The sequence below is a fragment of the Bos javanicus genome, chromosome 26 (genome assembly GCF_032452875.1).
Source record: "Bos javanicus breed banteng chromosome 26, ARS-OSU_banteng_1.0, whole genome shotgun sequence".
NCBI classification, from domain to species: domain Eukaryota; kingdom Metazoa; phylum Chordata; class Mammalia; order Artiodactyla; family Bovidae; genus Bos; species Bos javanicus.
In genome coordinates, this window is record NC_083893.1 from 20,540,841 (window position 1) to 20,568,074 (window position 27,234).

The 27,234-nt window shown below is 40.5% G+C and overlaps 2 protein-coding genes across 7 annotated transcripts in view; one reads left to right on the forward strand and one right to left on the reverse strand.

Annotated features, from left to right (window-relative positions):
- The window catches only part of ENTPD7 (ectonucleoside triphosphate diphosphohydrolase 7), a 36,185-nt gene extending 31,388 nt beyond the window's left edge, over positions 1-4,797 (forward strand). For 2 of the 4 annotated variants that reach the window (XM_061403072.1, XM_061403071.1), the window contains exon 13: positions 535-4,797. In XM_061403072.1, the coding sequence (XP_061259056.1) occupies positions 535-766 (232 nt within the window). In that variant the 3' untranslated portion in view covers positions 767-4,797. The remainder of the gene's footprint in view (positions 1-534) is intronic. The other 2 variants (XR_009733774.1, XR_009733775.1) reach the window with 2 other exon arrangements.
- Positions 1-27,187, reverse strand: part of LOC133239272 (cytochrome c oxidase assembly protein COX15 homolog) — a 29,200-nt gene extending 2,013 nt beyond the window's left edge. The window contains exons 1-9 of one of the 3 annotated variants that reach the window (XM_061403074.1): positions 26,986-27,187; positions 25,669-25,859; positions 23,119-23,241; positions 22,650-22,836; positions 17,464-17,631; positions 15,166-15,247; positions 13,324-13,478; positions 11,571-11,684; positions 1,754-10,634 (exon numbers count right to left, since the gene is read on the reverse strand). In XM_061403074.1, the coding sequence (XP_061259058.1) occupies positions 10,503-10,634; positions 11,571-11,684; positions 13,324-13,478; positions 15,166-15,247; positions 17,464-17,631; positions 22,650-22,836; positions 23,119-23,241; positions 25,669-25,859; positions 26,986-27,075 (1,242 nt within the window). In that variant the 5' untranslated portion in view covers positions 27,076-27,187 and the 3' untranslated portion in view covers positions 1,754-10,502. Of the gene's footprint in view, positions 1-1,753; positions 10,635-11,570; positions 11,685-13,323; positions 13,479-15,165; positions 15,248-17,463; positions 17,632-22,649; positions 22,837-23,118; positions 23,242-25,668; positions 25,860-26,985 lie in introns of those variants that run through there. The other 2 variants (XM_061403075.1, XM_061403073.1) reach the window with 2 other exon arrangements.
- Between the last annotated feature and the right edge of the window lie 47 nt (positions 27,188-27,234).

Genomic DNA, 27,234 nt, shown 5'->3' on the forward strand with positions numbered 1-27,234 from the left:
GAAGAGCTTCTCTTTTAGACAGACGGACCATTGCATTTAGGTTTACATGTCTCTCTTTTTTCTTCAGATTACAATTTGTGAAGTGACATCTTTCTCTAGATATATCCTAAACTCTCAGGAAGCATAGCAACTTTTTAAAAATACTTAGATATACTCTGATTTCTTGAATAGGTTCAGGGGCCACCCTATTCTCATTAGGACCGTATTTACCAACTGTGTAGGCTGAGGTGGTATGGGGTCACTGTTAAGACATTTTACAGATGACCAGTCTTGTCTTACTATTCACTTTTTTGGCTTCTCATTTTGTCTCCTGATTTTAGAAGGGGTAGAGGCTTCCTCTAGGCCAGGGAAAGGAAGATACAGGAGGAATCTGGGCTTGGGGACATGTTTCAGCTTTGCTTGCTCTGTGGAGCTGGTATTATAGCATGTTTGCATGGATGGAATAAATGGGATAAAACCAATGGACCTTTTAAATTGGCATAAATATTTCTCTCTGAAACTAACAATTCTTTCCACCTTCAATTTCTTATTTAGGGATCTACGGCAGGAAGGTGTCCGACAGGCCCATGGTAACTGGTTCCGTCTCTCCTTCGTCTACAACCACTATCTCTTCTTCGCCTGTATCCTGGTGGTGCTACTGGCCATCATCCTGTACCTTCTGCGGCTACGTCGGATTCACCACAGACAAACTCGAGCCTCAGCCCCATTGAACTTGCTGTGGATCGAGGAGGTGGTACCCATGATTGGGGTACAGGTCGGGCCATGAGGCTGGGCAGGTTCAAGGAAAGTTCGAATACCCCAGAATTGCTGCCCATTGAATTCCACCACTTTCTGGTACTGGCCTCAGATGCTGCTTTGCCTGACTTTGTGGATATTTGGCCTTGGAATTTCTACTTCAATATCTACTTTAATTCCTTCTCAATATCCAGGTCCTCTTCTCTGAAGAGAAGCTGTAATTTAACCTGTGAAGAACTAAATGAGAGACTGGTGCTAACAAAGGGGACCAACTTTAGTCCAATTGAAGCATGCTTCTACTTCTTTATCTGAGAGATCTGGTGTGCTCCTGGGATCGAGACTTTTCTCCCCTTGCTTTAAGCATGAAGTTCAGCATTGGGCATGCTGAAAGCCTAGCTGAAACCAAACTTGGAGCATCTGATTCAAAGCTGAAGACATTCTACCAAGTGCAGCAGCCCCTTCTTTCTCTGTAACAGAGATATCATTTATGTGGAGATCCACAGCCTTTAATAGGGATCCAAGATTTTTGCAGATCAGCAGAACGGATAAGAATTTCCAGGCAACCAAAATAACACAACTTCTTTGCTTACTCGACAAAGAAGCCACTGTGAATGTGGCTCAAGATCCCTGACATCCTGTTGCTGATATTAGTTAGATTTTAAAAGGTTAGAACCCTTTCTAAATGAATGGTCCAGTGAAGATTTTACCAATATATTTTCTGATGCCTCATATGACCCGAATTGAAAATTTTTCCATGTCTCTGTGGCTCCGAAGCTGTTTGGGCATTAATTTTTCTTTTGAGCCTTAAGGGTGCTTGTAGGGATGGAGAAACTGGGATGGGGATTGGGGACCTGGATTTGTCTGGTCACTGTCCTCTTGGCTTGTTTTTACAAGTCCTTACATGGGAAGATTCAAGAGTTCTTTTATTTCACTGCTAAGATCAATATGTAGTTTGGGAAGGGATGCATTTGGGTTGTTTTTAAAGAAAGAACAGTATCAGGAGAGCGGGCCAAGGCAATAAAATCCAAGCTCTTATTTATTAATGTTTTTCTGAGAAATAGTAGTTTTCTCAGTTGGGCTCTTGGAATATTTGAAAAGAAGCAAATCACAAACTTTGGAATAGACAGATAAATCTGTTAATAATCCACCTGGCAACTTTCAGAATATTTCCTAAGAGATTTCTCAGTCATAAACAGCATTTCCATTAATGGGGACAGGGGAAAAGCCATAGTAATTACATTTTTATCCACTGCCCTTCAGGATCTTTGCTTCCTCTCTGCATTTAGCCTTTAAATTGCACAAGGATTTCTTTTTCATCCCCCATGGAACCTTCTTTATACTTTAATCTTTCCTCTGTGTAGCCTTAAATGTCCTGCTTAAGAATATGCTCCCACAGTTAAAATAGTTTTCTTTCTTTGTCAGCTTTGAGTTCTAGGATTACAAGAGTAAGGGAAAAGTCCTTGACTTTAAAGGAAAAAAAGTGGAATTCTTAAAAAATAAATTTCATACTGAGAGTAGAAAGGAGTTAAGTGCTTCATAAAACCAAGAAAAATAAATCCAGATCCTCCTGGAAATAAACTGAGATGAAAGTAAGTATACTTAAAGTAGGTGAAAAGATGATGAGTCTTGAATAGTTTTCAAATTAGATAAAAATGGATCCAGCAGAGTCTTACAGGTTCCTTTGGAAGAACTTTTAATTTTTCATTAGGGCTTATGTTTCAGCAGTTTAATTTTTAAGAGTTCTAAGTTGCCTTGATTTTCTTTGACTTCTTATCTTTGTGTCTGTACTGTGAGCGAGCCCTTGCTTTATGAATGCTGCTTATAAATAACATCATAGTATGTTTTTGCTAGCCATTGCCTACTCAGGTAACTCTTTTCCCTCACCTTTGTTTCCAAATGCCATTTTTGGTTTTCTTACTTTCTTGTGGGATCTACTCAATGATCTTCTCCAAAGCTACCTAGCTAGCTGGCTAACAGTGATCACATTTGTGTGCTCAGAATGAAATTGAAGCATGGAGGAGGCAGTGATCAGTCCAATTTGAAAGCTCTTATTAAGTTATTCTTCATCCTGGTTATGATGATAATAACTACCATTTGCAAAGCACTGATTGTGTACCAGACACTCCATTAATAATTTTATGTATGTTATTTTAATCATCATGACAACCTTTCAGATTGGTATTGTTCTTTTTATAATTGAGAAACTCAGGATACCTGTTTTATCATTTTTTCCATATAAATGTATTTCTTATTAATTTAGTCTGATTTTTTTAGTGTATTTTATCATGTTTATTATTTTAATATTATCTAGGTTTTATTATAATGAATAAGGCATCTGAGTTCCATGGTATAAAAATGAGGACAAGTTTTTGTCATACCCCTCAGAAAAAGAGTATTTGCTCTTGGTTCTGGCTCCTGTGCTTCTTCCATTGCTCCCAATTAAAAATTTTAAAGGAAATCTTATTCACTAGAAACAGAAGCAATTTATCCCTCGCTGAGGATAAATGGTGAGGGCCAATAACTTCTATATATTGCTTTCTCAAAATGAAATATTCTTGCATAGAGTCACACAGCCTTATCTTTTAACCCTCTTTTTGCCCTCAGTTTTTCAAGGTATCTATTTGCATTTCTGCATTCTGAGTGGTTTTCATGTGAAAATGATTATGATTCTATAAAATTCACATTCCACTAGTTTCTTTGAGTCTTGCCAAGCAATCTTCCTTACAACAGTAACAGCAAACCTGAACTATTTTAGTGTTTTAATAGGTCAGAAGTATCAAAATTTAGTCAGTGGTTTATAGGAGTAAGGCTTATGATTCTTTATGCAGGCACAACCCATCACTTTTCTGAATTCTTATCATGAATTATTCTTATCACCTAATTATTTGACATTACATTCACTTAAGTTGCAGTTAATTCTAATCCAAATTTTATTGGGTTGGTGCAAAAGTAATTGCGGTTTTGCATTTTTGAAATTTGCTGTTTGATATTGAAATACATTCTTAAATATGGTTATGTTATTTTAATGCACATTTTTTGCTTTGTTTTTTTGATAATGACTTATTACTTGCTGTTTATATTTATTTTAAACTAGGGAAATGATGTTAGACAAAAAAGCAAATTGGAGCAATTCTTTTATTCAAGTTGAAAATGAGTTGTAAAACAGCAGAGCCAACTTGCACCATCAGCAATGCATTTGGCCCAGGAACTGCTAACGAATGTAGAGTGGAGTGGTGGTTCAAGAAATTGTGCAAAGGAAACCAGAGACTTAAAGATGAGGAGCACAGTGGCTGGCCACTGGAAGACAGCGACCAGTTGAGAGGATCGTCGAAGCTGATCCTCTTACAACTACACGAGAAGTTACTGAAGAACTCAACGTCAGCCATTGTATGGTTTGGCATTTGGCACTGGCAGCAAATTGGAAAGGTGAAAAAGCTCAATAAGTGGGTGCCTCATGAGCTGACCACAAATCAAAAATTGTCATTTTAAAGTGTTGTCTTCTCTTATTCTGTACAACAACAACGAACCATTTCTCAATTGTACTGTGATGTGCGACAAAAAGTGGATTTTATATGACAACCAGCGATGACCAGCTAAGTGGCTGGACTGAGAAGCTTCAAAGCATTTCCCAAAGCCAAACTTGCACCAAAAAAAGGTGGTCTGCTGCCAGTCTGATCCACTACAGCTTTCTGAATCCCAGAGAAACCATTTCATCTGGAAAGTATGCTCAGCAAATCGGTGAGACGCATCAAAAACTGCAACACCTGCAGCAGGCACTGCTCAACAGAAAGGGCCCAATTCTTCTGCATAACAATGCCTGACTGCACATGGCACAACCAACACTTCAGAAGTGGAACGAATTGGGCTACAAAGTTTTGCCTCATCTCACCATATTCACCTGACCTCTCACTAACCACTTCTTCAAGCATCTCAACAACTGTTTGCAGGGAAAACGCTTCCACAACCAGCAGGAGGCAGAAAATGGTTTCCAAGAGTTTGTCAAATCCTGAAGCATGGGTTTTTATGCTACAGGAATAAACAAATTATTTCTCATTGGCACAATGTGTTGATTGTAATGGTTCCTATTTTGATTAATAAAGAGCTGTTTGAGCTTATAATGATTTAAAACTCATGGTCCAAAGCCGCAATTAAGTTTGCACCAACTTAATACCATCTCTACTTCAGCTCCTTGAATTGATTTTCCTTGGTCTAGGAAATTTTAATCACTTTCCACCAACATTCTATTTATTCTTCCAATATTATCCAAAGTATTCTGCCTCTGTCCTCCTTAGCCCAAGTGCTTTCTTTGACTTCAAAGGCCTTGTTGTTCAGTCGCTAAGTCATATCTGACTCTTTGCGACCCCACGGACTGTGGCACACTACGCTCCTCTGTCCTCCACTATCTCCCCAGTTTGCTCAAATTCATGACCAAAGGCTTTAGGCAATGATTATCAAAATGTGGTTGACTGAGTCTGCCATGCACTTGCTAAGCTAGTCATTTTAGGCATTAACATTTATTATCATGTCCATATTTATATTTTTGAGGGACAGTAACTTCTCACTGCTTATGGATTATAGCCCTGGCTTTGTCATTATGTAGCTCAGGAACCCCAGGCAAGCCACCTGCCCTCTCTGGTTCGTTTTTCATCTATGACTATGATTGGAGGCCAGTTCCAAAGGGAGAACAGTTGGCATAAGGAACTAAAGGCAGAGAAGTGATAGAGTACTTTCAGGACGAGGGCTGTGGCCCTTGGTTTAGAAGACCAGGCTGCCCAGAAGAATCAGTGGTCAGGTCATCTCTTACTTTACTCATAACCCATGAAATAAAGGTTGGTGGGAATGGAGTTTCCAAAAGCAATCACAGTCAGAGAATGAGCTTTTTTAAATTGAAACTTAAGATTTGTTAACCCCAGTGGTTTTATGGATGATGAAACTGACACTCAGAATGTAGTAATACGTGCAAATGAAATGCTCATTGATAGAATCTTCTTGCAAGACTGTGTTTCAACAGAATATATATAATATAGCTGACTGCAGCTAATCATTCTCAGTCTTTATAATTGTTTCTGATATTCATTTGTGGTTGCTCACATTTAGGAATAAAATATGAAATACTTTGTCAGAAATAGTATCAGGTTTTCAGTACATCCATTCTGGCTTCTTTAGTTAATATATCCAAGCAACTCGTGTTATGGTTTTACCATCTGTTATTTAAGGTATAAATGTTTATTAGAACTACTTTAAGGAACTTGGTTGTATTTATGGGGCAGTTCCTAGACTCCCTTACCCAGTGTGCCATTTCTTTTTGCTGTTTTTAAACTTCTTTCAAACCAATTCAGAACTAGTGTCTAATTTTCCTTTTTCTGTGGTATGCAATGAAACTTCAATTGGAATTAAGAATTAAGGTAGAAGTAGTAGCAGATGTTTCAAATTCTCCCAAACTAGTCTCTGCTGCTGCTGCTGCTAAGTCGCTTCAGTCGTGTCCGACTCTGTGCGACCCCATAGACGGCAGCCCACCAGGCTCCCCCGTCCCCAGGATTCTCCAGGCAAGAACATTGGAGTGAGTTGCCATTTCCTTCTCCAAAGCATGAAGGTTATGCTAATTTCATAGTCCTGCACTAGAGCCATATGGTCAATCAAACTTGCAAGGATTTGTTGGTATTACAAAAAATATTTGTTAAAAAGACTTAAAATATCTGCATAGACTTCATTTATATTAGTCCATTAGTATATATTACTAATGTAATACTAGTATATATATACTAATATTTATGTTTCATTCCCCCTCTAATATTTCACTATTTCTCATTATTATTATTAGAGGGACAAAGGAGGAATACATTTGTTGACTTTCTCTGCAAGTCTGAGCAATAATATCGTTTAATTGGAAAACTGAATCATTATTAGAGGGACAGAGGAGGAATACATTTGTTGACTTTCTCTGCAAATCTGAGCAATAATATTGTTTAATTTGGAAAACTGAATCATTACCCATACTACAAGGGCTTTCTACATTTAAAATGTATTCAATCATTGCTTGCCATTTTTATGAAGACCAAAGTTGAAAAAAAAATTTGAGAGTCCCAGGATGAGTATAGCCATGCATGCACGATGACTTCAGGCAAGCCAAGGCTCTCCTTTTTAAGTAGTGCAGCCACTCATAGGTCTTCTGGCAGCTGATCACTCCTCTCCACTTCTTCAGGTAAGGCAGCCCCGAGACTTTCTGAAGCAGCCCCTCCTACAGAGCACCTGCCAGTTGAGCCTGTTAGAACTGCTGGTGGTGAAGGCTCTGCCCCCTAATTAGCTTCGTAAAAGTCTTTCTCTGCAGGCAAGAATCGCAACCACTTTGATTTCTGGAATTTGTTGTTGTGTTTGAAATTTTTATTCTATAATCCCCCTTTAGCTGAAGCCTTTAAGTATACACCTTGTCTCCTCCATGATTTCTGCCTTGAGCATGAGATCCTGCAGTGCTGAAAGGCATCTTTTTATTACGACCTCGAGGAAAAACTCCCTTCTTGCTTTCAAAAACCAAAGGCTGCCTGTATGGCATTACTTTGGGTGGGTGGGGGGTTGCTTAGTTTGTATGTTTTTCTAACACTTAACATTAAATAATAGTTTTGCCGAACAGTTATTGAAACTCTGATACTGTTAAGTCAGTGTTGAACAGAATACACAATACATATTAGAGAGGGGTGCGTTGTCCCTTATGCAAGGACATGGGTATATATGTTATATATACCAGTATACAACCCACCATCATGCCAGGACCATAAGAACTGCTGCAGATAAACTGGTTATCCTGTTGTGATCATCAGTGTTGGTCTTTGCAGCAAGCATCACTTTTTGTTGTTGTAAGTTGTTGTTGGACTCTTGCAAGCCTCATGGCCTGTAGCCTGCCAGACTCTCCTGTCCATGGGATTTCCCAGGCAAGAATCCTGGAGTGAGTTACCATTTCCTTCTCCAGGGGAGCTTCCTGACCCAGGGATTGAACCCAAGTCTCCTGCATTGGCAGGCAGATTCTTTACCACTGAGCCATCAGGGAAGCCCAGCATCACTTTAGGCAGTGGCTAATAATGACCCTTGCCACAATGGACAGCATTTGTCTAAGTTAAAAGATATTCTGCATTAATTAAGAAAGCGAGGGATTTTAATTTCCTTTGGTATTTTAAAACCAACTGACAGAATTGTTGGCTTTTGAAAATATTAAAGGAAATGCATTTCATCTTCTGGGTATGATGACTTAATTTGAAAGCAGTGTCTGGGACATCAGTCTGTAATCATCCATTTTCCATTTATTCATACAATATTTGGTGGTATGTGTCTGGTGCTGGGAATAATGCAAACAAAATAATTCAGATAATATCCACTCACCAGGAGCTTAGAGATGGGCATTAACAAAGTTATATCACTAAATGCAATCAGATCTGTTTTTCCAAACTTACTCATCTTTAATAAAAAAAAAAATGAAGTAAAACATCTGCAACTTGAAATTATTTAATTCATTTCATGCTTTTTTTTTTGGCGGGGGGGAGGGAACAATAGCATCATTAGCATATGGTTGAGCTGGATCAGACTGCCCTCTCCAGACTCAATTATTAACTAAGAACAACCTTAATTTGGGGATCAGGAGATGATAGTTTGGGAACCTGCCCAGTGACTGCAGCTGTCTTTCTTTAGAGAATTCTATCTGGAAGAGGTGATACCCCGCTGGCGCACTAACCAGTATCAACACAGTGGATAAATGAGATAGGGTGAGGTGGAAATTTGGAGGGAATGGGAATAAGCTGCTCAGAACTTTCTAACGTAAGTAGGCTACTAGGGCTACTAGTGGTTCCCAAACTTGTCAGCACATCAGAATCACCCAAGGAATTTGCTAATTATGGCTTTCAGAGATTGTGAATTAACTGATCATTGCTAAGGCTAGGGTCAGGATTCTGAAAGATTCTAATGTGAGAGAAGCTGGGAACCGCAAAAGCTGTTTCCTGGCCAGGATTTTTATTAACAAAAAAATCAAAGACAAACTGCTACTTCTATTTTGTTAAGAACCACTTGAGGATGATACACTGTTGGTCACACTGAAACCCAGAGGATACTGGAGTTGAAAGGGAACTGTGATCATTAGTCTAGCAGCTGTACAGGGGCACATCTTAACGTCATTTATGGCTCCCAGATCTGTTTAGCCTGCATAATGTTCTAAAAAACTTGAGACCATTCACATAAAAATCTGGATGTTTGGTTTGTCTGAAAAGTCAGATCTCACAACTGGACCCACAGAGCAGCAACAGGTTAGCACTCAGCAGAGGTTTAGCCCCTTGACGGGCACCTGCTCTCTGGTTCACCTGTTTGCACCAGCCTGCCCTAGCAGGCATCTGATTTGGTCCAGGTGGCTCCTACCTTCTACAAAACTAAAAACTAACTTTCTGCAACTTTTACCCACTGCTCCCAGCTCTGCAGCACAAAGAAAGCTCATTCCTTCTGCAAGAAGGGGCTTCAACTTGTCAAGGGCAGGATTCTTGCTGTCTCTCTAAATGTTCTCCAGCCGAATACTCCTAGTTCTTTCAAGTATTCCTGGTATGAAACGGGTTCTGGACTCCTTGCTGTCCTGGTTCCTGCCTCTTGATACATACATGCTGGTGAGTGTCCTCCTTAAAACATGCAGTACCCAGAATACAATGCAGCACTTGCAGTGTGGTGTTCTGACTATGGCTGTGACACTTCTATTCATAGAATCTTAAACAACACTAGTTTTTACCAGTGTCATCTCATGGTTGGTTCATACTGAGCCTGTGTCCAACTGAAGTCCCTCAGTATTTTTTTAGATGAAGACGATAAGAAGCTAGTTTTCTGTATCCTAAACTTACGTAACCTATTTAAATGAAGATGTTACATTTATGACTGGTTTAATTTCATCTTGATGATGTCACTCTGGAGCTGTTTTGTGATTGTCGTCTATTGTATCAGCAATGTTGGGTTGCTCCATCCTCAAATATGGTCTTTGTGATGCCTTCATCCAAATTGCTGATTTAAAAATGTTGAATAATAAGACAGAGCCCTATGAAATATCAACAGAGGCCAAAATCACACCAATTCATTAGTCAGTACTTTGTTTAAATAACCAAAGAGATGTCCAGGTACTACACCATCAAGACTGTACTTTTCTTATCCATAAGCCTCTCAGGAAACCCTTTCAGGAACTGATTTATACTATTCTCCATTTGTCTCATGTAGTGATGATTAACAGCCCTATCACAAGAGAAACTAGTTAGTGCTTTCCCCCGTTTTGAAAATCAAGACACTGGAAGAAAACAGCTATTTCTTGCTGAAGGCTATCTGACGTTAGGGTATGCCAATCCATCCATTTGAATCTCTACCTGATGGAAGTACAGTTGAGATTGTAAGAATTTCTACTCAGGCAGAATCCAGAACTCAGGTCAAGGAAACAGATTATGCATGTAGAACCAACAGCTTGTCAACATTTGAGAAAACTGACACACAACCTGTTAAGAAGCAAATGACAGAAAATTCTTTCTCTACATTAAATCTGATTTTCAACAGATTTAAAAAGGAACCTTAAGCATAACCACACTTAATGACTTGCTTGATCCAGTAGATTGTCCCCAAAACAGGCAAAGAATTTAAATAACTTGACCAACTTGGAAACCACCCAGTATACCAAGGTCCTCCTCTTAGAAAAGCTCAAATTCTTGTGCTTTCTGATGATCTCTCAAAAGCACAGTTTCAGTCCTAGGAAGCTGATCCTCTGAGAATTATTTTGGGACTCTTCGGAGTTCATTCATGAGCCAAAGGGCAACACTGAGCAGAGCCAGGGAGCCCGACTGGTGAGTGGCAGCCAAAGGAGTTGGGACATACATCAGCAGAGTACTAATGCCCAAGCCCACCTGTCACAAAGAAAAGCAAGCAGTAAGCCAAGGAGGAAACACACATTCAGAACTGAAGTGACTGGCATGGATAACCAGACACAAACCCTCCACACTTTCCCCTCAGAAATTCAAAGAATATATTTTAAAATTTCACAAGGAAATAGACTTACAACAAAAGAAATTCAAATTAGATAAAACTAAAATTCCCCTAATTATCCTTCATCTAGCCCTGTTCTCTTCCCCAAAGGTAGCCACTGTTACCAGTTTCCCACACTTGTATTTTTATATACATGTTTAAAGAAAAACCTAACAGCTTTTAAAAAGTAGATTGCTCTGTCATTTGCTTTTTTTTTTTCATGTAACAATGTATGTCTTGAGATCTTATTATTTTAAACTGTACAGTATTCCACAGTATGGCTATATCATAGATGTTTATTTAGGTGCTTTCTAATTTTTCACTTATCACAGTAATTCCATAATGAATTTCCTGGGAACAGCTCTTTGTGCATTAGAGTATCTCCAGGGCAGGCAAAAATAAGCCAATGTGGTTGATCAAAGGACTAAACATTTTAACACTTCAAAAAATATTGCCAGATGCCCTCAAAAAAAAGCTATAACAAAGCATGCTCTCACCAAGAACATACAAATGTATGTTTTCCTATACCCATGCCAATATCTGATTTTTTTTTCATTTTTTTCCAATCTGACAGGTACAAAATGGCACACAGTGCTTTAATTTGTTCCTCTCTGATCATGAGTGATGCTAAAGAGTTTTTCATATTTACTGGCCATTCATCATTTCTCTTTTGAGAATTGTGTCTTAATATCCTTTATTTATTTTATTTTCTGGTTGTTCATCTTTTTGTCTATTATAAATATTTTCTCCTAGCCTGTCACTTTCTTTTTAAATTTTGTTCTGGGGATACCTTCAGAATCAAAAGAAGTGGTTTATACCTGTGTATATGCCAAAGCCAGCAGAGTGGTGGCTGCTATCTTGGTCCTTCGAGGAAGGGGAATTCTTCGGGAGAGGAAGTAGAGTACTGTAACGGCAGTAACTGAAGCGATGCCCTGGAGGGTAGACAGAGTCTCATCAGGTGCCAAAAAGAATGTCCTACCCCCTGGTTTCTGCTCACCTTACAGCTAATTCCCCCAGATCCACTGAGTAACTACTAAACACTTTCCCCTCCCAGGCAGAGAACCACCTCATGACTCAAGCTCTTCCCTGCTTCTCTTCTGCTTGCCACTTCAGTACAATGGAGGCGTGGCTCCACTTAAAGTTTCTGCACTTTATACACACTGACTGTCTCTCAGCAATCTTACCCACCTTCCAATGTGGGTGTCTGCCCGGTGGGGCCCTCAGGTTTTAAATTAGTCTTTGCATCAATTCAGTTCAGTTGCTCGTTCAGTTCAGTTCAGAGTCGTGTCGGACTCTCTGCGACCCCATGAACCACAGCACACCAGGCCTCCCTGTCCATCACCAACTCCCGGAGTTTACCCAAACTCATGTCCATTGAGTCGGTGATGCCATCCAACCATCTCATCCTCTTATCTATCCCTAATTTTATCTCTATTCTAATCCTGTATTGTTAAAACAAGGCTGACCCCAGCACATGAGAGTTACTATTTTCCTGGGCTATGAGTAAAGGAGGTGGTGATTCTTCCAGCTAGTGTTAAAAAGATCTAAAGTTTCCTTTTCATTTCCACTTTAGAAAGAGAGTCTGGAGCTGGCAATAGGATTTCCGACCTTCCATGATATTGAGGAAAATGTTTTCTATCATTTTCTATACCAATTTCACATCTTTTTCTCTTCATAGCCATCCAATTTCAACCAGATTTTACTTATTCCAAGATGCTGTGTGGCAGTGGAGACTGACCCCACACAAGGTAACTTGCCTTAGCCCCAGCGTTCCCTCTGGATATGAGGCCCCTGGGCCCCTCTCTCTGGGTGCCCTACTGTTATCTCACGCTCAACGTACCTCAGTCTGATGACATCCTCTGTCCCTAGCTCAACACTCATTTCAATAGTCCCATTCCTGCTGGTGTGCTTTAAACATGCCACAGAAGAAACTCTAGGATCGCCTTTGATCTTTCTTCACTTCTGTTCCTGCAGCCAGTCTTCTAATCACAACAACCTCTTTCGGATTCATCTTCTCAAGTCTGGGTCCTACCATGAAGCCCTGAGCCTTGTCACTCTCACAGCCTCACTACAGTAGCACCACCGCTTCTCCCAGGTCTCCCTGCCACTAACCTCTCCCTGGGCTCTGATTTACCATGTTCAGGCCACCAAGCAATCTTAACATGACCCACAGTAGGTCCTTAATAAATATTAGCTTAAATAAGATGAGTATTTATGATGCTCTTAGCTCCTTGGGGTCTTGGTGCAGTCCTGATGGCTATGTGTTCAGCAACCACTGTCTTTACACTCTCTTCTCTACTTAGCCTCATTTCTGCTAAAATGACTCTTCTCTGCATGTGCAGGATTGAGGAGAATTAACTTTAAAAAGCTGGCAGTATCCTGCAAAAAAGAATTTGGCTAGAGGCATGTGGATAGTTAAGACAAAAACATCACATCAGAAAACTGGTACTAAATTTCTTCTAAAAAGAATTCTAGTACCCACTCTACCATCTCAATGTTGCTAGCAGTGCTTCAGACACCCAGAGCCTATGAGAGGCTCCTTATGTGTAGTAGCCAGTCCGCCAGACTTACCAGAACCCGGTGATCAAACTGCACCATGGTGGGATTCTCGAAAACATTCCTCAGGAGAGGGGAGAAGGTAAAGAGATCCTCTGGGATCCAAGATTCTCCCATCTTGGGGAAGGAGTTGTAAACAAGTCCAGCATCCAGCCCTGCCACAAAAGCCCCTGGGTTCCAATAAATAATATTTATTAAAATGAGAGAAAGAAGAGATCAAATACTAGTTCTGACATGAAAGTGAAAGTTCCCTTTATGACTCCATGGACTGTAGCCCGCCAGGCTCCTCTGTCCATGGAATTCTGCAGGCAAGAATACTGGAATGGGTAACCGTTCCCTTCTCCACGGGATCTTCCTAACCTAGGGACTGAACCCGGGTTTCAATCTGCACTGTAGGCAGATTCTTTACCCTCTGAGCCACCAGGGAAGTTCTGACATAGAAAATGTTTATTATCTCAGAGTTAGACAAAAGGAATAGTCAGAGAATAGAAAGATCTACAGCAGGGGTTCTCAAACCCTGCTGTATTCACCATGGAAACTTAAAAAAAAAAAACTTGCATCCTCACCTACTTCCACCCCAAGATTCTGGCATGCCTCCCCTAGAGGGTGGATGAGAAGCTCTAGAGAGAGGAATATTTGGAAAAGTTCTTTTACTGACTGTGATATGCATTCTCCTTACTGCCTCGCCTCCCTACTGCCAACTGATCTATTCGGAACTAGTTAATTTACTCTTTCACGTCAAGTTTCCACTTAAATGTCACTTTATCAAAGAGATCTCTCCAATAATCCTCTATAAGATAGCACTCCCCAACCCCACGTCTATCCCCTTATCTTGCTTTATTTTCTTTGCAGCACTCAACATCATCTGGCATGTTATGGGTTTTATTTATCTGTCTTCCCCAAGTGCTCCAAAAAAATCTTATAAACTAAACCCTGGATAAACACACAAAGAATTTAATGGATGACTGATCCATTATTTATGATCACAGAAGATTCAGGTATGTTAAATCATATTCCTTATTTTTCTAAATTGCATTTATAAAGTCAAAATTCATGTTCTTCCATCAAAAAAAGGGGGAGGGAGATTTGGGTGTGATCACTGGTTTGATGGTTTTATTTAGAGCTGTGCTGTCCAATCAAACTTTCTGCAATGATGGAAATGTTCTATATCTGTCATCCATCCAGTCAACAGCTGCAAGCCACCCATTGTGGTTACTGAGCACTTGAAATGTGGCTACTGTGACTGAGAAACTAAATTTTATTTGCTTTTAATTAACTTAAGCTTCAATAGTCACATGAAGCTAGTGATTATTGTACAGGGCAGGTCTAGAGTAAGAAAGGTAGAGCTGTGATTTAAAGAATGAAAGAGATCTGTTTTAGTCTCTTTGCCCCAATAAACTCTTCACCTAAAGGCCATCTTTGAGGGCAGGCTTTTATCTGACCTATCTTGGTATAATGTAATAACAATAATGTTTATATGATAACAACAGCTAACACTTACATAGTGAGGTACTGAATACTTCACATATATTACTTAAACTATTATCATCTTCCCCATTTTATAGATGAGGTCACTGAGGCCCAGACAGGTTACACAGCTTGTCCAAGGTCATATAGTTTATAGAAGGTAAAGTCAGGATTTGAACATAGAGTTTGGATCCAAGTACATGTTCAATATTTTTGTTCAACTAACTGAAAAGCAGGATTTGGGGAAGGAAGGAATAGAAGACAAGAGGGTAAAGATGGTGGGTATGAGAGAGGCAGGTGTGAGAAGGAGATATAAAGATGCAGGAGGAAAGCATTAGGCAAGAGATCCCACCTGAAGATAAGTTAGGCCACCTTTGCTAAGAGTCCTACCTGAGAGAGCCGTAAGGAACACCAGGCCTGCAGTTCCGTGAGCAAACCGTCTCAACCGCAGGAGCTGACGTGTCTCAGTCAACTAAATGAGAAAATTGCCAGAGACACTGACTGCAGGAATTAGGAAAGGCAGCAAGATCTCCAAGGACCAACTCCAGGGACAATCTGAGGCCAGATCTTCTCTGACTCCTAGACTAGGTTAAGCACTCCCAGAAGACATTCTACTTCATCTAAATTTTATTAAATGTATACATTTACTATTTGTCTTCCCTGCTACCTTGTAAGTTTTGTGAAGACAGGAACTGACATTTCACTTGCTTACTACAGTAATCCTAGCCCAGTAGATGGCATATAGGTATTCAATATACATCTGTTCAGGAATGGAATGATTTGCATTGTTCAGGGAAAGCCATTTCACCATGGTTAAAATGATGTGGCTTAAGGTAAAGAACTGGATTTTCATGTCATGTGTAATATTTAGTGTTTAGCAAATATAATCAGAATCAAAACTGTAGAGAGAGTAGAGTCGAGTAGAGATTCTTGCAGTTAGTGTTTTGGGTAAATTGTTTTTATTTTACTGTAGCCAGCTTGTGATAATAATCAGTAAATCAACAAATATTTAGCAAGAACTTTATATACACGCAAAATGAGCACACATAAGCATAAAGGAAAGATACAAAGGAAAGCCAGAGTGCTGCCCTCAAACGATTTACAATCCAGTATGTGAGGAGTTAGGTACCATTACTAAGATTTCATAGGACAGTGTATCAGCACTGGCCATTAGAATTTTCTGTGATGACAGAAAAGTTCTATTATCTGTGCTGCCATTATGTGGCTATGGAGGATCTAAAAAGTGGCTAGAGCAAGTGAAAAAAATTTTTAAGTTAATTTTATTTAAAGTTTAAGTAGATAACAAGTTTGTTTATACAAAGTTATTTTTACTTAATTTTAATTAGAATTTAAATAGCAATAGTGGCTAGGAACTATTGTGTTGGACAGCACAGTTCTATATGGTTGACTATCATCTCAAATCCTTTCTGTAATTAGTGGAATATAAACAAACAAAAAGAGAAGAACAATTAATAATTAAAGTCATTGGTAACCTTTAAGAGTACCATTCAGTTAGGAGTACTTAGGAGACTATACTAAGTACTGTACACTTGATATGTGCAAGTGTAGGAGTCAATGTGTAGACGGATATGGATGGGGAAGCCGGATGACAAGAAGTGGAAAAAAAGAATGGGTTGTTAGGATGTACAGCTATAGATGTAGATTAGTTTTATAAGTCTGGCTTTGAAAGTAAGAATAGGAACTAGTCAGATGTCAATCACCTACTATACCAATGTTTCAACCCCATCTGGCTTCCCTGTGGGATGAGTGCCTAGTCAACAACTCCTGTTCTTACTGGGATCCAGAGCACTGGCTCCAGGTACCTACGAGATGATTCTACTTAAAAGTCCTACTATCAACCTAAACCTCACTCCATGAACAGGTTATTCAGGCCAACCATGACTTTGACACCTAAAATAATATGCATTTTAAAATGTATTTCCTTTTAATCAGCATACAGAGAAAATACTTTTAGGTGAGATCACTATGGTTCACTATATTGTCAGATCTGCTGAATGGTAGGGTCCCCATGGAAAGAATAAACAACTTAACATGGCTTTTGTACGCCACTAAGGTCCACCAGCAACTCTCATTCTGGCCTTCCTCACCTCTCCACCATCATCCCACTGGGAATCAGAAGTCAAGTGGTCAACTTCCAGTCCCCTATAATGAAAAGGACATCTTTTTGGATGTTAGTTCTAGAAGGTCTTATAGGCCTTCACAGAACTGTTCAACTTCAGCTTCTTCAACATGACTGGTGGGGACACAGACTTGGATTACTGTGATAGTGAATGGTTTGCCTTGGAAATGCACAGAGATCATTCTGTCATTGCTGGTATTCATTCCTTCTTATTGCTGGTATTCATTCCTTCTTTTACTAAAACTCATGTTTTCATCTTTTTCTTGATTGGCAATGCTGACAAAATATTTGGTTCCTATACTAATTATCCTTTGAATAAGCCACTCCTGCCCCAAAGCATAAGTGCAGGTTTTACTTTGCCATCCTGAAGCTATCCAGAGTCTCAGAGTTCACTGTTTCTCTAAACTTTGGTTATATCCAGCTTCTAGTAAACTGATCGATGTTGCTAAGGGAATGTATGCGTTTTGACATGGAACTTTCATGTAGGACCAGAATTTCCATCTCGGACCCTGTCCACACGTGTGGTAAACAATACAGACTGACTTTACCTTGTGCTGAGGAAGCAGCAAGGAGAGTGAGGTCCATAAGCTGGCACAGTAGAGCACAAGGGCTGATCCCAGATGGGCAGCAAGGCGGTACTGACTGACTCGAGGGATGTCATGGGAATCTGGTTTTTCTTCTAATCCACTTTTTACCATATACCATCCCAACAGGCCCTACAATCACAAAGAAAAAGGGTAAACAAAACAAGATTGAAGCTGTCTATACAACTTGACTCCCTGAGAAAATGAGTATCCTCTGACCCCTCCTTTCTATATGCTGCCACATCCCTAGGAACCCAGGAATTGAGACCTACCCAATTTCCACATACAGCACCATAAATACTTAACCACTGTTTAGATTAACATTTTATTGGAGTAGAAGCCTATAGTCAAAGCTGTGGTTTTTCCAGTAGTCAGGTATGGATGTGAGAGTTGGACCATAAAGAAGCTGAGAGCCGAAGAATTGATGCTTTTGAAGTGTGGTGTTGGAGAAGACTCTAGAGAGTCCCTTGGACTCAAGAAGACCAAACCAGTCAATCCTAAAGGAAATCAGTCCTGAATATTCATTGGAAGGACTGATGCTGAAGCTGAACCTCCAATACTTTGGACACCTGATGTGAAGAATTCACTGGTAAAGATCCTGACGCTGGGAAAGACTGAAGGCAGGAGGAGAAGGGATGACAGAAGATGAGATGGTTGGATGGCATCACCAACTCAGTGGACACGAGTTAGAGCAAGTTCTGGGAGTTGGTGATGGACAGGAAAGCTTGGCGTGCTGTAGTCCATGGGATCACAAAGAGTCAGACACGACTGAGTGAATTTAACTGAACTGAAGTAGAGCCAAATATGATGGCTACTCCATTTCTTCTAAGGAACTGTTGCCCACAGTAGTAGATATAATGGTCATCTGAGTTAAATTCACCTATTCCAGTCCATTTTAGTTCATTGATGCCTAAAAAGTTGACATTCACTCTTGCCATCATAGTCAACAAGAGTCTGAAATGCAGTACTTGGATGCAATCTCAAAAACAACAGAATGATCTGTTCATTTCCAAGGCAAACCATTCAATATCACAGTAATCCAAGTCTATGTTCCCACCAGTAATGTTGAAGAAGCTGAAGCTGAAGGGTTCTATGAAGACCTACAAGACCTTCTAGAACTAACACCCCAAAAAGATGTCCTTTTCATTATAGGGGACTGGAATGCAAAAGTAGGAAGTCAAGAAACACCTGGAATGACAGGCAAATTTGGCCTTGGAGAACAGAATGAAGCCAGGCAAAGGCTAATAGAGTTTTGCCAACAGAAAGCACTGGTCATAGCAAACACCCTCTTCCAACAACACAAAAGAAGACGCTACACATGGACATCACCAGATGGTCAATACCGAATCAGACTGATTATATTCTTTGCAGCCAAAGATGGAGAAGCTCTATACAGTCAGCAAAAACAAGACCGGAACCTGACTGTGGCTCAGTTCACAAACTCATTACCAAATTCAGACTGAAAATGAAGAAAGGAGGGAAAATCACTAGACCATTCAGGTATGACCTAAATTAAATCCCTTACGATTATACAGTGGAAGTGACAAATAGATTCAAGGGATTAGATCTGATAGAGTGCCTGAAGAACTATGGATGGAGGTTTGTGACACTGTACAGGAGGCAGGGCTCAAGACCATCCCCCAAAAAAGAAATGCAAAAAGGCAAAATGGCTGTCTGAGGAGGCCTTACAAATACCTGTGAAAAGAAGAGAAATGAAAGGCAAAGGAGAAAAGGAAAGATATAAGCATCTGAATGCGAAGTTCCAAAGAACAGCAAGGAGAGATAAGAAAGCCTTCCTCAGTGATCAATGCAAAGAAATAGAGGAAAACAATAGAATAGGAAAGACTAGAGATCTCTTCAAGAAAATCAGAGATAGCAAGGGAACATTTCATGCAAAGATGGGCACAATAAAGGACAGAAATGGTATGGACCTAACAGAGGCAGAAGATATTAAGATGAGGTGCAAGAATACACAGAAGAGCTATACAAGAAAGATCTTCACGACCCAGATAATGACGATGGTATGATCACTCACCTAGAGCCAGACATTCTGGAGTACGAAGTCAAGTGGGCCTCAGGAAGCATCACTATGAACAAAGCTAGTGGAGGTGATGGAATTCCAGTTGAGCTATTTCAAATCCTAAAAGATGATGCTGTGAAAGTGCTGCACTCAATATGCCAGCAAATTTGGAAAACTCAGCAGTAGTCACAGGACTGGAAAAGGTCAGTTTTCATTCCAATCCCAAAGAAAGGCAATGCCAAAGAATGCTCAAACTACCACACAATTGCACTCATCTCACATGCTAGTAAAGTAAACCTCAAAATTCTCCAAGCCTGGCTGCAACAGTACATGAACCATGAACTTCCAGATGTTTAAGCTGGATTTAGAAAAGGCAGAGGAACCAGAGATCAAATTGCCAAAATCCGCTGGATCACTGAAAGAGCAAGAGAGCTCCAGAAAAACATCTACTTCTGCTTTATTGACTATGCCAAAGCCTTTGACTGTGTGGATCACAACAAACTGTGGAAAATTCTGAAAGAAATGGGAATACCAGACCACCTGACCTGCCTCTTGAGAAATGTGTATGTTGGTCAGCAAGCATCAGTTAGAACTGGACATGGAACAACAGACTGGTTCCAAATCAAGGCTATATACTGTCACCCTGCTTATTTAACTTATATGCAGAGTACATCATAAGAAATGCTGGGCTGGATGAAGCACAAGCTGGAATCAAGATTGCTGGGAGAAATATCAATAACCTCAGATATGAAGATGACACCACCCTTATGGCAGAAAGTGAAAAAGAACTAAAGAGCCTCTTCGTGCAAGTGAAAGAGGAGAGTGAAAAAGTTGGCTTAAAACAGAAAATCCAGAAAACTAAGATCATGGCATCCAGTCCCATCACTTCATGGCAAATAGATGGGGAAACAGTGGAAATAGTGACAGACTTTACTTTTTGGGCTCCAAAATCACTGCAGATGGTGACTACAGCCATGAAATTAAAAAACGCTTGCTCTTTGGAAGAGAAGTTATGACCAATGTAGACAGCATATTAAAAAGCAGAGACATTACTTTGTCAACAAAGATCTGTCTAGTCAAAGCTATGATTTTTCCAGTAGTCATATATGGATGTGAGAGTTGGACTATAAAGAAAGCTGAGTGATGAAGAATTGATGCTTTGAACTGTGGTGCTGGAGTAGACTCTTGAGAGTCCCGTGGACTGCAAGGAGATCCAACTGGTCCATCCTAAAGGAAATCAGTCCTGAATATTCATTGGAAGGACTGATGTTGAAGCTGAAACTCCAGTACTTTGGCCACCTGATGGGAAGAACTAACTCATCTGAAAAGACCCTGATGCTGGGAAAGATTGAAGGCAGGAGGAGAAGGGGACGACAGAAGATGAGATGGTTGCATGGCATCACTGACTTGATGGACATGAGTTTGAGTGAACTCCGGGAGTTGGTGATGGACAGGGAGGCCTGACGTGCTGCATGCAGTCCATGGGGTCGCAAGGAGTCGGACACGACTGAGTAATTGAACTGACCTGAAGAGCCAAATATAGAAAAGGACACAAACGTGTATTTTGGACAAAACCTTTTGGACAAATTCTTGACATAATTTAACATTACGTAAATAGTGAAATATGAAAGTAAAAAGACAGGTGATTTGATAAAAACTTAAACTAGACTGTGAAAGCTTTGGAGAAGCTTGACAAAGATAACTGCTTAAAAACAATTATTCTCATGTTAGGTGGGAACAGACAATTATTAAGTTTGTGGGAGGGCAAGTTATAAAAATCTGTAAAGTTTTTCAGGCAAATTGGTTTGCCAGTGTCTAAATTTCTACTCCTTTTTTAAAAAATTATAATGAAAGTACATGCTTAAGTGCAAAAGTTTAAGGTATGTATTATTATTCTACGATTCCCTGTTTAACTGACTCTTCATTTAATCAAACTGTCAGTTCTAGTCATATCAGATAAGGTACAGCCCTTTCACGCCAACCCTCCCCAGCTAACAGAATCATGTCAACATAAACATATGCTCCTCAAGGTCTTTTTGGCTATTTCTTTCCCCCTTCACTATTACCCCGGATGTTCTAATTACTTTGATTTCACCTGCCGAGCATGCTGGAAGATGAGGGCGTTCACAGTGTGATCTGCCAGCCCTCACTTTCTTCCTCCTAAAACCCTATCTGCCATCTTCAAATGTTTGCCTCCCTGAAAGTCTGACTTAAGTGTTTTTTTAATTTTAAAACAAACTTTTGTTTCACCAACTATCCCTAGTTTCTATTAGATTTTTATTAATGTCTAACTCTATTATCTGTTTCTATCCCTTCTATTTTGTCTCTTCCATCTCCCTCATTTCTAATCGTGAGTTGTTTTTCTTACCACTTTGATTTAAATCAACCAATTAGCTTCCTGCTGACCAAATTTTGATATTTCTTCGATGCTCTGAGACTCTCCTTTAGAGCCCGTGTATCTTGACACACATACTCCCGTGTGTCCTCTCTAACATTCCTTTACTTGGCTCTCAGGCTTCCCTAACCCCAGAACTGCAGAAATCATTCTTCTCTTTAAGAGAAGTTCAACTTACATAACTTTAATCACCCTTTATACTTGAACATCTCTCAGTTACCTCTGTATTCAAAGATCCTTCATCCCACAAAATGTTTCTCTCTTGAAATTTCCCTATTTGTTTCTACAGCCGTTCTAGCATAGGGATCCCACTTCCCCATAGAGCAGGCAAGTTAGAAAAAGGGAGGAGACCAAGGACGCAGAAAGCACGCCATGATGGGAAAGAAACTGTAATTCCCTGTTTTTGAGTTTGTGACACAAAAACATATTTACTGAGCGCTTACTGATTCCAGACACTAAGTACTTTACATCACGATCTTTTTTCATTTTCATAAAACCTAAGCGTTAGGGTCTATTATTTTCCCCATTTACAGGTAAGGAAAGCACAACCTACAGAGGTTAGACAACATGCCCTATTAGGTGACAGAGCTGGGCCTTGAAGCCAGGCCTATGACACCAAAATCCACGTTCTTACCTCCTTTGTTATACTGTTTCAAAGATTACTTTACTAAAAACTATGCCCACTAGGAAGCTCCTGAGAACATTTCTGCTTTCCCAAACTCGCGTAAATCTCACCTGGAAGCAAACTAAACCACAGAGGGCAAGAACACGTCCTTTCAGGCCACGGGTGAGCCAGCCCTTTTTCCAAAAGTAGGCAGCAGGCAGGATGTATGAGAGGCCTACAAGGCGACCCCACATTCGGTGCGAGTACTCCATGTACCAGATGAACTTGAATTCCGCCAGCGTCATATCGTGATTCAAGCTGGGTGAAAAGGGAAGTCAAAAATAAGAAAGATCCATCTGATTTTTATTTTCTGATAGAATGCAGGAACATTCTTGATTTTGAAACTTGACCAGTCTGACATCTTCCTCATCAGCCACCTCAGAATCACTTTGGAAATGGAGGTTTAGAGTAGGAAGCTTGCTAAACATACCTAAATCAAATATCAAAGAAGAATAGAACCTACTGTTCTGAAATGTTTTAAATAAGAAAAAGATTGAGTGGATCTATTGGGATGTTTACCCAATTTTCTATAATACTTACATTTTAAATTCTGGAAATTGCTGATATTTTTGGAATTCTGCTTCCCATTCCTCTTTGCTTGTGGGTGGCTTCATCTCCTTTATTAAATGCCAATCTACCATTGAGAGGCCAGACTCTGTCAACCTTAAGATAGGGAAGAAATTTGAGTGTATGTGTTAAATTTCAGTGTGTATATGTGTGTGCACCACACTCGATTACTCATAAATGGTTTACAGTAGCAAGCAGATCTGAACTTGACCCCTATAAAAGTAAACGTATCATTTCATTGTTTCCTCTTTTGACAACTTGCTCTCTTCTTACTGCTTAGAATTTTGTCAGAAAGAGCTGCTATCAGGTACAAATTTCTTTACTCCTTGTTTTATGTCATTAAACTCTCCTTACTTCTTTCACTAGCATTCCCTGACAGATAAAATCAACCCTTAGACCAAAGAAATGTGCCCGAAGTGCATAGCCAATATTATTTACACAAGGGGAAGAGATTGATACAGAAATAAATCAGTTGAGGTTACTGAGTGCATTTAAAGACAAAAAAAAAAAAAAAAAACTTATTGATTACAGCCTACATAACACATAAGGTAAGGGCACAGGGAATGCAGAGAGAATTTGAGGAAGACATACTTTAATAACACTAGGAAGTATTTTCACCAAAAGGGGTCAGGGTTCCAAAAGTAAAAAAGCCAACTTCAGGCTTGAGGCAGGATGTGTACAAGACAAGCCTGGAACATCTTACCCAGAAAGCAAGGGATCAGAGTTTACCAGGTTCCTGTCAGAAAGACTGGAGTCAATCTGAAGAGGTTCCCACTGACTAAAGATAGGACAACTGGAGCAAATCATCACCACTGCAATGGACTGAAACAAATCTAATATATTTAAACCTATGAGCTCATTAATACTTAAAAACTCACTTTATTGGTCACTTTTGGAAAATGCTTGGAACCAACTTATTACTTTGAAGATTGATAAATAAAGGGAAAGGAATTAAGTGTTTATCCTGCCTTTCCTAACATGTTGTACCTCAGCATAACCAAATCACTGATGAGAGAAAGTTTTTCTTTATAGTTGAGCTAATAAAATACCTATTACAATTTTGCAACTCTAATGAAGTAATAGATTTAGGCAATGATCATCAAGGGCTGTTGACATCTTTAACAGACAGCAGATATTTATGAATGATCCAGTCACCTATGAAGTATTTTGCTCCCTGTCCCCAACCTGAACCCAACCAAGCAACAAGTGTGTCTACAGGAAATACGGGGGACAATGCTGTTGTTGTTCAGGTGCTCAGTCATGTCTACTCTTTGCGACCCCACGGACTGCAGCATGCCAGGCTTCCCTGTCCTTCACTACCTCCCAGAGTTTGCTCAAACTCATGTCCATTCAGTCGATGATCCATCCAACCATCTCATCCTCTGTCGTCCCCTTCTCCTCCTGCCTTCAATCTTTCCCAGCATCAGGGTCTTTTCCAGTGAGTCAGCTCTTTGCATCAGGTGGCCAGAATATTAGAGTTTCAGCTTTAGCATCAGTCCTTCCAATGAATATTCAGGGCTGATTTCCTTTAGGTTTGACTGGTTTGATTTCCTTGTTGTCCAAGGGACTCTCAAGAGTCTTCTTCAGCACCACAGTTCGAAAGCATCGATGCTTCGGTGCTCAGCCTTCATTATGGCCCCACTCTCATATCCATATATGACTACTGGAAAAACCATAGCTTTGTGTATATGGGACTTTGTCGGCAAAGTGATGTCTCTGCTTTTTAATATGCTGTCTAGGTTTGTCATAGCTTTTGGAACATGTTAAATATCATAAATGCTATTAGCAAAATCCAGACCGTGAGAAACTACAAAGTACAAATGACCTAGATTTCTTCAACAATAGCAAAAAACTGCAAAGGGTGTAGGGGAGGTGAAGGGAGTAGAATCCAAATCTATAACATCTCTCTATAGATTTAAAGAGACCTAAGAAACATGCATGGGCTTCCCAGATGGCGCTAGTGATAAAGAACCCGCCTGCCAACAGAGGAGATGTAAGAGACACAGGTTCGATCCCTGGGTCGGGAAGATCCCCTGGAGGAGGGCATAGCAACCCACTGCAATATTCTTGCCTGGAGAATCCCATAGACAGAGGAGCCTGGTAGGCTACAGTCCAAGGGTGGCGAAGCATTGGACATGACTGAAGCAACCAAGCATGAAGTATGCACAGGAACCAACAGTGAGATGTGGAACTTATTTGCATGTAATCCAAACAAACTGTACACAAATTTTTGTGACAAATCTGAACTCTGATTGTAGGGGGAAATATACACAAACAATGCACAGCTAACAGTTAAGACCTGAACCAGTCTTTATGAAGGGCTTCTACAGCATGCATGCATTAATAAAATTCTAAACTGTTCTATGGTGGGGCAAGCCATCAGACATGTTCCTTCTATAGGCCTCAATTTCTGTATGCTAAAATGTGGGAGCTAGATTAGATGATTTCTAAGATCCCTTCCCCCTCCGTCATCCTGCATGTCTACTGATGATCCAAACAGCTGACTACGAACAAATTACTCACCTTGTTACTCCACCAAGAATAACTGCTCCAGCCACTGTGCCGCTGCAGACCAGGAGCCATCGGCCCACCACCCGCTCAGCAGCCTTTGAAGGGAGGGACACTGTACTCCTTCCAGGTTGCAAAGCTACATCGGAGATAGTGCTGTATTGCCCTGGCCTCAAGGGGCGCCTGATCCCACAACTGCAACCACACTAAGGATCAAGACAGACAAATTACAACTGGAGAAAGAGGAAAAGGCTTCACTCCACTGCTACTCACACAGTCTCATTGTGTCTGGTATAAAGTACCCTGGTCATATTTCCACTGCTACTGTCCAGGTAAAACATCATCTCTTATCTGGGCTGCATCTACCCCCAACTGGTTTGCCTGCCTCCAATCCATCCCCACACTACATGAACCTTCTGTCTCTCATATTTCTCCCAGACTTGACTCTACACCTAAATATGGATTAAATAAGGATTATTTTCTTTCTTTTGTATGATTTTTCTCTAACTGGGGTTCTACTTGTCCCCTGACTGACCTATCACAGATCTCAGCTTGGATATCACCTCCTCTAGGAAGTATTCCCAGACCCCCCTACACATGTGCTGGGTCACTCTCCCAGCACACTATACCTCTCCATCTAACAGCAATGTATCATTTAGCACACAGAGGTTGTCTCTATCTCCCACTAAGCTATGAGAGGACAGCAGTGTCTGGTCAGTCTGGCTTCTACAAACTTCGTTTCATACACAGTTCCTTTACATAACAAGACCTTAAGATTTGACCAATGAGTTACAAACAAATGAACTGTGACTTTCTCTAGGGCAGGAGACTTGATATTTTATCTTGCTTCCATGACCCAGGGATCAAACCCGAGTCTCCTGAGTCTTCTGCATTGGCAGGTGTATTCTTTACCACTGAGCCACTTGCGAAGCCCAGTTAACTAAGTAACTTTAGACAAATTCAGCCTCAATTTACTTCTCTGTAGAATGGAGTTACAGTCCCTAACCTGACTACCCAGTAGCTTTGAGCAGAAATCAAACATATGGGTAAAAATCACTGAGCTTTTACTATGTGCTAAACCTCTGAGTATATTAACACAACATTTATGAAGTGCTATTATCCCCATTTTGCAGAAAAGTAAATTGAGGCACAAAAAGGTTACCCAACTTGGCTAACAGCACACAGCTAGTAAGTGGTAGGTCCGGATCCGGACTCAGGAGCCCTAGACACAATGAAATGCCTTGTCAACTTCAAGGAGCGATGTGTGAGGATATCTCTTGGCCCTTTCACCCCATGCCCGCTTCCGCGACTCAGTGCTCTGCAGTGCAGTACCTGTGTTCTAGGCGCCACCCTAGGAACCAGGAGCCGGAGACACGGGCTCCCCAGAAAGGCCGTCAAGGGCGTAAAGAGTAATCGCTGCATACTATAAACAGTGCCCAACCGCCACCTTCAACCTCCTGTGCTCTCTGGTCTCCTTTCTCCGCCACCAGCGGAAAAAGCACTTCCGGGACACACAAACGAGCTCCTCCTCTTGGGAAGGCCGGAGCGAGCAGTGACTGCGCCTGCGCCAGTTTATGGGCT